Source organism: Puntigrus tetrazona, chromosome 16 (assembly GCF_018831695.1).
Source record: "Puntigrus tetrazona isolate hp1 chromosome 16, ASM1883169v1, whole genome shotgun sequence".
Taxonomy (NCBI): Eukaryota; Metazoa; Chordata; class Actinopteri; order Cypriniformes; family Cyprinidae; genus Puntigrus; species Puntigrus tetrazona.
Window position 1 is genome coordinate 8,796,694 of NC_056714.1, and position 10,434 is coordinate 8,807,127.

At 36.8% G+C, this 10,434-nt stretch overlaps 1 protein-coding gene across 3 annotated transcripts; it reads right to left on the bottom strand.

Annotated features, from left to right (window-relative positions):
• Window positions 1-63: 63 nt before the first annotated feature.
• ccdc106a (coiled-coil domain containing 106a) lies at window positions 64-8,420 on the bottom strand. 3 transcript variants are annotated; one of them, XM_043260417.1, is made up of 9 exons: window positions 8,257-8,420; window positions 7,763-7,825; window positions 7,556-7,657; window positions 6,134-6,319; window positions 5,654-5,704; window positions 4,489-4,719; window positions 3,496-3,705; window positions 3,104-3,407; window positions 64-2,443 (listed from the first exon to the last, which is right to left on the bottom strand). In XM_043260417.1, exons 2-9 carry the CDS (start codon window positions 7,815-7,817, stop codon window positions 2,419-2,421), a joined length of 1,164 nt encoding a protein of 387 aa, XP_043116352.1. In that variant the 5' UTR covers window positions 7,818-7,825; window positions 8,257-8,420; the 3' UTR covers window positions 64-2,418. The 3 variants fall into 3 exon arrangements, with proteins under 3 accessions (XP_043116352.1, XP_043116353.1, XP_043116351.1); XM_043260418.1 differs by having other exon boundaries at window positions 8,253-8,420; XM_043260416.1 differs by lacking the exon at window positions 8,257-8,420 and adding an exon at window positions 7,984-8,233.
• Window positions 8,421-10,434: the final 2,014 nt, after the last annotated feature.

Below are 10,434 nucleotides of genomic sequence, written 5' to 3' on the forward strand. Positions count from 1 at the left end.
TTGTTGGTGTGCTCTAAGACGTAAGATGTAAAAGGACAAATTATTAATAGCTGTGAAAAACAGTAGACTTCAACAAAGTGCAAATTTTATTTAGGATCAAGAATTATAGATGGCTACTTTTTAGGACCAAAAAGTGTACAATACCCAATGTACATAATATAGGTTGTTTTTAACATAAATGCTAAAAGTATTATGTTTTTTATGGAACAATTCCATCTTTGCTTCCTGTTCAAACCGATTAGCATATGACTGTAATGTGCTTTAAAAATAAACAGATAATTAGTTTCCTCAAAGAACATGTCATTATTTAGCAGATGGGGTTTTAGTCTTAAGTGCATTATGACAAATTATGGGAATGCTATTAGATAACAAGACCTTAAGAAGAATCAGAATTAAAGAGCGGAGTGGCACAGGATTCAGTAGGAAATCAAATGCTTTAGTGTGATTTACAATATGAAGAATCAATGAACATTTCATTAATGTTTCTTTTAGTGACAAAATAGTACAGGCTATATAAACAGCTTCTTGGTTATATGGAGAGGAAAAAAAAAAAAAAACCACAACAGTGGAAAATGGTTTTGCGATAAACTAACCTGTACTGGAAATGATTGGTTCCTGAGGTGAAATTCAAATCACCTTCAGCCCTGACCCGTAATTAATAGTAGCAGACAGGAAAATGACAATGAAAGTACAAGATAATGCAAATACAGTAACTCTTCTCAATTGGGTTTGATTTGTTAACATTAGTTAATTAAGTATCATGAACTAACAAAAAAAATACATTTAACATTAAATTCAGGTTAGTGTTCATTTATACGTAGAATCATTTTTTGTTTAGTTTTTTTGAATTTCAGGTTTTATAAATAATATATCACCCTAGTAAAAAGTGCTATTTAAAATACATTTATTTCATTCTTAGTATAGTCCAAATCTATACATATATTTACTGACACATCACTCAAGACGCTGATATAAAAATTAGAATTAAACTCTTTTTGGAGTACTACTGCTGTACAACTCACATTTCTTAACATTAAGCTTAAACTTCTTTTAACGTCACTATTTAAGATTGTATGCTCTTAATATTGGTATTTAAATAAAAGATATTTAAAGCGTACCGCAATTTTGCAATCAAATATACTTCATTATATCTTTACTTAGACCGGACAATTACATTAAGCACAAAATGAGTTGTTGCGTTTCAGCAGACTTTAAGTATACTTACATAAATATGTAATATTTATAATATATAAGTATATTTGGTACACTTAGCATGAAATAATTGCATTTTAAATGCATCGTAGTATATTTATTTTTCATGGGTATAAACGGGAATAAACCAACACTGAACAATAGTAAATGTTCTTCATTTTAGTTTATGATATCTAATGTATTAACTAATGTTAACAAATATTATCTGATGGTAAGGAAGAAGAAAATTGTGATATAAAGAGAAACTTGCTGTTTTTTATTAGCCACTGGAGGTTTCAATATGTGCTCGAAAGAGCCATGAGTAGTCTAACCTCAAGCGTGCCACACGTTAACAAACATCCAACATGCATCCAGACATAGACGGTGAAATCCACACACACACACACACTCACACACACACACTCTCATGAGAACTTCAGCACCAGGTAGAACAGGGACATCTCTGCACTCATTTCCTCTCCTAACATTATCATCTGCACTACGCTGTACTAGACTAGACCAGACTAGTACTATTACCAGCTGTTTTAACATGTAGTATCACTGATTTACACTATATAAAACTTTGCACATGCTGAACAGTCAGTGTCATCTAATAGGAGACAGGCCATGATTAAGGGAGACACATGCACAAACACTCCACAAATCATATCCAAAAAGGTTCTACTGAGAACGTACGGGTGCCGCTTGCAAAGAGTAGCACAGTGTTAAAATAGGAGGAGTGCATGGGTCTACGCGTGCACCATTTTTTAGAAGAACCTCTATTTCAAAAGTCTTTCAGGCTGTCAAGTAACTGCTATGAGACACGGAGAATCAGGACACACGCTTGGGACAACTGAGCGGACCTAAAGACCCAACAGATCTTCTGAGCAACACACACTGTTATAGAGCTACACATCACAAAGAATGGAAAGTAAAGCGACAATATTAAACGATACTAAAAATTCCGATATGAAAGGATGGTGTAAAATGGGTTTGAGAAGCAAGTTCTCTTTTAATATACCAAACCTGAAAGCTTAAGTGTGCATCCCACCCGCAGCTTCGAGCGTGAGTGAACAGAGGTAATAGTACACTTGGTTCAGAGTACAGTGGATCTGAACAGCACAATGTGAAGGTTGAGATGGGAGATGTGTGGCGTATGTTACATTAAAATACAGTGAAGGGTTTCACTGCATAGTAGGATAAGAATCACCTCATTAATTCTTCCAATTATCGATTATCCGTTCCTTTCAACCTGGAGAAGTATAAAAAAGACAGTATTTGTTAATACGAGATTTTGTGCTTTGTGTAAGAAAGTGTAGTTTTCAATCATTCATAAATGTGTTATTATCCAAATTGCCACACTGAATCAAATGCAACAGATTACGTAAGAATGGTATTATGATTTATGAAAATAAACAGAATAGTGATAACAGTAAGAAAATAAGCAGCTAATATAAATTTGCTTTTTTTAGTAAGTTCTTTATGATTCTGAATAATTATGTATGCTCATTTTAACTATTTTTACTTAATCTTTTAAGTTCAAAATCACAAACAGCAATTTAACACTGATGAATGTAATCTTCAGCAAATTTCAATATTAATAACGTTTTTAATGACAATTTTTTGTAAATGTAAAGCTGATTTAAAATTGTTTTGAAATTTAAAACAACACATTTGAAGAAAGAAAACCCCAAACGGTATTGTTATTAATATCTGTGCATCCTAAAAATACAACATTAATTATTAGAGAACCTATATATTAAAAGAATCCATAAAAGCGTATCAATAATAAATTGCTAATTTGAACTATTTAGGTTATTATGGTGTAAAATGACTACACAAAAGTAAAAAGGAATTTAACAAAAATACAATGATTGTTCAGCATCTGTATATACGTAGTATGTATTAATACCTGTATGAGATGGGCAGGAGGAGGTTGTTTTTCTTAAGTGCTTGCACTTTGCTGAGAGTCTGGGGGTCGAGGGCGATATAACAGCGTCGGGCGTAGTCCAGAAGCTTTTCTTTAGACGGGTCAAACTCACCCACCTCAGCCACCTTCTCTGGAGCCACCAGCAGAAGCTCAGCAATGGGTGTGGTAGAGGCCACCGTATTACGATCTACTCCGTGGATCTGGAAGGCCTTGGACATGTTCTTTAACCTCTGGTACGTTACCAGGATCTTTTTATAACGGAACAGCACACCTGCTGCATCTTTCACTAGAAAAAAAAAAAAAAAAAAAAAAAAAAGAAGAGAAAGATGAGATCAGAAGGAGAAGGAAATCGCTTGTTTGTCATGTTCGCTCACCTCTCTGTCTTTCTCTCCCTCTGGCGATTCTGAAAACCCTCCGCCTCTTCAGAGCCGGGTGACTGCCGGCGGGTCTTCCAGCTGTGCCGATATTTCGAAGTGACATGTTATCTGTTATCACATCCTCTCCTGACATCATTTCCTCTTCTTCCAGGTAGCTATCCTCAAGGTAGTCATCCTCTTCTTCATCTCCCAGAAGAGTGAGGGATTCTGTGGAAGAATAAAAAAAAAAAGTCTTACGGTGTTACAATCAACACCGTAACGGTTGTTTTGAATTTGAAAATATATCACGATTTATACAAATAATCACATTCAAATCATATTTTCAAAAAATATACACGGAAGTATGGTAAACGTAGTCCAAAAAAAATCCCACAAACAACCTTTTTTTTACACAAACAACAAGATTGTGTGCTTTGTGTAAGAAAGTGTAGTTTTTCATAAATGTGTTTTTATCTTTTCGAAACTGAGATTTATACATTATCTGAAAGCTGGATAATTATGGATAATATGTCAAGTCATAGGTTAGCAAAAAATAACCCCTGAAGATATATTGGTTTGGGTTATGTCAAAGTACTTGAGGATATATCCGATTTATGAGCTTCAAAATAGTGGCTACTATCCACGAGAATCAATTCTTTTGCTTGGAAGAATTGAAAAACTCTGAAAAAGAAAGTCATAAACACCAAAAATGGCTTCAGGGTGAGTAAAATATGGGGTAATTTAAATTTTTGGGTGAACTATTCCTTTAAATGTCTTCGAATGAAGTTCTTAGCGATGCATATTACTAATCAAAAAGAGTTTTCATACATTTATGGTAAAACATGAAAACATGATCTTTACTTAAAAGCCTAATAATGTTTGGCTATTGCTACAAATATAATCCAGCGACTTAAAACTGGTTTTGTGGTCAAGGGTTTAAAGCATATCAATTTAATATTTAAAGCAAAATGATAATAGCGCAAATACAGGTTAAAAACATTTCAGACTCACCTTGCAGTTCATTGAGGGACCTGTTGTTGCTACTACAGCTGCTGCTGGTGCTGCCTCCGCCGTGGCCCTGTAAGAGAGGCTGGGGGTGGGGAGACCCATACAAGGAATTTATCTGAGCATTGACTGGACCAGGAACAGAGCTCAGGGCCTTGGGATTGGCTGAAGTCTGTTGGGTTGGCCTCTGCTGGAATGACTGACGGTTGGCTGAACGCTGGCTCTCCACTTGTTGATCTGAAATGTTAATGATTACGTAAAAACTTGAATGTTAAAAATAAGAGTTATTATCCTCAGCTAACTGCTAGCTGGTCAGGTTTAGAATTAACCAATCGAAACTTGTGCAACTGGACCCTGCGGTCTTTATGCTGCAGCTAAGACTCTCTTTATCCTGGTAGGACAACACGGCACAGACCTTTGCCAAAAGTGAAATTAAGCGTCTCTGAATTTTTAAAGTATGTTTTAGTTAGGATTTATTCATGCTCTGCACAGGGTTACCACAAATACACATATAGACACGTAGATGCCTCATTAGCGACTGTTTCTATGGGCTGCGATATAGCCGTTGGCCATATTGTAGCGGTCTTGACTTGACATTATTCACCGTAGTAATCCCTGAATGTTCGAAAGATACCACAGTCTTACACAGAATGGCGTGAACCTCTCTGATCTATAATAGAGAACATTATATACAGTCATTATATACAGATCAGTGGTGAACCTACAGTATGGTGAATGACGTCAAGTTCGCCGTTCCAACATGGCGGCAGCATCTATGTGCCTGGAGCGCTCCAATGGGGCGTCTATAACTAAATTATAGTAGTTATATACTAACTATTAAATATTTTATTCATTGAAATAAAGCTAACATCTGAATATTACATGAAAAATGTATAAATAAATGAAAATTGGAAATTTTGCCTTGACAATTAACTGAAACAAGTATGATAAAACACTGAAATTACTAACTAGAAACATGCATAAGCTAATGTAACTGAAATACAAATAGATTTAACCTAAATAGTAGGATTTAATCAAAAACTAAACAAAAAAAAAAGTAGAAAATATACAATCTAAATATTAATACAAATTTTAACAATATAAATAATATTAAAATAGCATTGGTTTATACATCAGATGAGTCTAGTGTAGAGAACCAAAGATGTTTTACCCCGATCATTTTCTCTTCTCCTTCTCCAAGAAAAACTCCTGGAATCATTACCTGCAGGGAAAAGAGAAATTCAGTTTTTGTCTTCATGTCAGTTGTTGGGAAATCTGTATTAATACCCAGCCTGGCTTCTGCATCATTTGATGATTTACTGCAGCCGCAATTGTAAGAGAATGTACAAGAACATCTTTTTAAAATAAAATAAAATCTTTCTTTCTGTAGGCGGGTTTTAGCTGTAGCTGGATTGTAGATTGTTAAATTGTTTTAGATTTTATTCAGTGTTGATTTTATTTTATATATGTATCTCCCTGTATTTCACTACACAAAAGCATGTATGCATGACTGATCAAACTGCATAAACTTTTATGGGAAAAGGCACAAACTAAGGTGAAACAGTTCTCCCAAACATTCCACTATTTCTTAAATGACCTTTGACTGCATCTAACTCAGCGTTTGCTCACTCTTCTGTCTTCCTCGTCTCACCGTTGCTTTCCTGACTCTTGGTCGAGAAGATGAACCGATCGAGCTGGCAGCGCAAGAAGTCCCTCTCCTCCTCCAGGTCCTCAATGCGTTTCTGCAGCCATGAATTTTTCTCCAGTGAGATCTGGAGTTGCGTGCGCAAGTTAGTGATTAACAGGTACGAGCTGCTCGGTGCTGGAGGATCGCTACCTGCGTCAAACACGAGCAAATATCATCACATGTTGACCTCTGCGTAGTTCGTCAACATTTCATAATAACGTTCAGTTGAAAGGCATTCGTAAGTGATTAGTTAATGATAAACAATAAGTGATATGCCAACAATTTATGTATGTTTTGTTAATTAATGTACAAGTGATTAGATGATAATCAACTAATCATTTACAAAATATGACTATTGATTGTTAAGTAATACACTGAAAAAACAAAAATTAATTTCAAGGTGCAAACAATATATTTTAACTACATTTAAATTAAAAAATGTTAATTTAAATGTAGCTTAAACAACTCGGTATAGTTACTAGTTAATATATAATTAAATCACTTATGAATCATAACTAACACATGAATAATTTAATAAAATCTTTCTGCATTCACTATTCTAGAGCGTAAACTACTCATCAGCGGTGTGTTTTACAAACCTGTCGGTTACAGGTTGTGTACACACACACACACACACACACACACACACACACACACACACTGACTGGGATCTACCAAAGATGAGTAAAACATTTACAACTGATGATTAGTTTACTCTTTAGCTCAGGGGATGCAGAAGAAAGTGTTGTAAATTATATATTAGTGCATTTACACACCAGGTTTTGAACACTTTGTAGTGTGTACTGCAATGTAAAAGCTGACTGGTGAGGGACCGACATGTGTATTCTCCGGCACTCATGGAGTATTTTTAATGCTATGAGATAATGTTGACATTTCAAGTGCTTAATATAAAACATGGATAAACATATCACGTATTAATCATCCATGAACACTGTTATGGTTTGTAAACGATTAGTTAATCATTAACTAATCACTTACAAACGCCTAACAACTGGACGTTATTATAAAGTGTTACCCATAAAAGTAACCCAAAGGAAACAAGTCGTTTTCTAAAGAGAGACGCCGTAGTTGTACATAAAGTAAAAAAAATACTTTTAAATGTAGATACATAGAACACATCAAATATGTTAAACATGGAAGCTCAGGTCTACATGCTTTACACGCAATAGCGAACATGATTAAATATTAGGAAATCTAAGTTTTATATTACTGAACAAAATTCTTAAGAGCCGTTCGCACAAAAAACGACGCGACAGAGCTCGTGTGGACGCTGATAGCGTCGCGTTAATTACTGACGTATCGTTCTTTGCGTAACCTCCGCTAAAACACTCGACCAATAAACAACAAGTGACAAACTGAACTGACCATCAAAGTTCTGGTCATTCTGGTTGTAAAAGCCTCCCTGCTGATCGAAGTTGTTGTCTTCGAAAGGAATGGAGATTTCATAGGCGTCCTCATTCTTGGGAGCTGAAGAAAGACGGTTAAAGACACGCAGATTGGACACTTTTGTTTCTCCCGGGAAATGCACAGGTCATTCATGTCACGAGCTCCGGAGCGTGTAACGTTACTCACTCTGGAGCTCCCGGGAACTCGCGTGCTTCCTTGAGGCTGCGTCCGCATCATTCATATTTTCGCCTGTTCAGACACAGAGACTCCCTGTCACCCGAAAATACTCACAACACCCGCTTTATTTCTCTGCAGGCACGCATGCGGCCACACATAACAAAAGGTACATCAAACGTGCAGTGATCCAAGCGGACGACTAGCGTCTCTCATACGGTTTATACACGTACACAGCTTAACGGGCGAACCGTCTGTTCTTCCCATCATCCCGACATCCACGACCAAAACATTTACATAGACAGGTTATGACATGAACTACCTTCTTCCTGAAATTAAAATAAATGACTAGTCACGCTACTCTCGGTTTGTGCAGCGGAGGAGGGATAATACACCGTTCGTTCAGCTGCACAGAGATGAATAGCAAACTAGCTAATTTTTAGACGCTTCCAGGCAGAAATAAACGCAGCATTTGGGTCACGTGACGACACAAAACACGTACAAACCGTTGTTCGCCCGTGAACGTGCCTCGCTGTCACGTATCTGAAGCGTGTCTCAGCACACTCTCATCTGTTCTCGTGTTTGCTGAGGAATCAGCCTCCTAACAATAACAATTAAATGACCCTCAGCAGCAGTGCTAAAAACAACGTGAAGAAAGACACTATTATGGCACCTTCAAGTCTGCACGTTCAAAATAAAAGCCTTGATGGATTTTTTTTTCTTAATAGCACTATGCCCAGTCGTAACATTTTAATCCCCCATACTTTTCTTTAAAAGTGACGGTTAACCGAAATTAATAAATGCTTTCACAATACTTTAGTATGACCACTGTAACGAATAAAAGTACGAATATTTTATTTTTATCTTTTTTATCGTATCAAGCATTTTGTCTTTTTCATAAATTTATTTATACTCAGCAGAATGTGACCAGTGTCTAATTTGTGTGTTTAAAAGTGAGCAAGATATTTTATTTAAAAAAAAAAGAACTAAACAAAACACTTGACTCAACCCTTGCTTGTACTCCACCCGTATTTGACATAATTTATCAGAAATGACATAATTCAGGTCTCTTTATTAGATGGATATGTCGGTATTAATGTGTACATAATAGTCTCTGTATCATAGACTAATTTTTATTCATATTTTTTATATGTATTTAAGGCATTTTCAAGCTTTGCAAATCAACCCCATGACAAAATTAGGATAAAAACATTAATATTTTTAAAATTTTGATTTTAATCCATAACTATTCTGGCGGGAGGAGCAAACGACAGAGTGGCGTCAGGCTTTTATTTACAAAAAAAAAAAAAGGGTCCAAATTAACAGGGGAACTGGTGTCCTCGTCGTGCTACAGGGGGAGTGCTGGTAGGGCAGTGTAAGCTCCCCTCTCTGGTCCGGAGCGCGAGGGGCGGCGCCTTCCTCCGGTCGGCAGAGTTGAAGGGGATAATCCTGGCCGTCAGCGGTACACGGGTGCAGTCTTCGCCAGGACTACGGAGTCCGACAGCGCGCTTCTCTGGCGGCGTGGCGAGTCCCTCACGCGACCTTCCTGGACCCACGAGGACACTAGCGCGCGTGCACGGGGGGAAGAGACCGGTCTCTAGAGGAGAGGCGCTCGGTATTTAACGGCGGCGGTGACGAGGCCCGATACACTTCAGGTGTGCCTCGTCACACGCCGCCAGACCTGTCCAATACCACGCCCACTCCCGTCGGGAGCCTGGTGAAGGGCGGCGAATAAAAGACGGGGTGATGATGACAATAAAGGGAAGGGGCAGCTGACTCGTCACACTATGCATAGTAAAAAACAAACAAAACAAATCACACTCAACCCTGTCACATATGTATGTGTGTTACTGTCTTTAACTCCATCACACTATCAAAATGGTCACATTAATATTTTTTGGAAAAAAAAGGAAGACAAGAATGAAAGCATTTCTTGCCGATTACTACCTGACATGCTAAAGACACAAAAAAAATTGTGCAAGATCCAAATTAAAAGCATGAGACCATGTCTATGTCTAAAAGCCATAAGACCTTTGTTCATCTTTGGAATACAAATAAATATTTTTTTAAAAGAAGCCCAAGATGATCGTTCTCTTCCATAGATGGCAATGCAACTGACATTAAGTCCCAGAAAGGTAGTATTAGTGGTTCGATCATAAGGTTATGAAGTAACAAGAATACTTTTTGTATGGAAAGAACTTTATTTAATATTTTTGAACCGTATAACGCCATTTTGGAGAGTATCTGCTGGAAGCACATACTGTACGCTCTTCTGTTTCAGCTGCAATGGAAAGATACGTATGTATGTTCTCTTCTCAGACAGCTAATGGACTTTGATTGGTTGAGCAAGTTCACACACGTTTCAAAACTACACCTACAGGAGTTACAGTTTGTAGTTGTTTTGTAACTGTGATTGACGAGAGGATATGTATAGAAATTCATAGATTAAACAACTGACTTACTGGTTAAGCATTAAGATCATTTAGACAAACATTAAACTACGGAGAAGGAAAGGAAATTTTCACAGTAATAGGCTGGCTTATGAAAGGCAGTTACTGTGAACGAAATGTATACCGAGATTCAACATTTTATGTCATGAAATCATTTTGTACATTTGCAAATGAAAACATATGGAGATGTTGAAAATGAAAATGGGAAGTTGTGAAATAAAAGAGTGCTTCCTG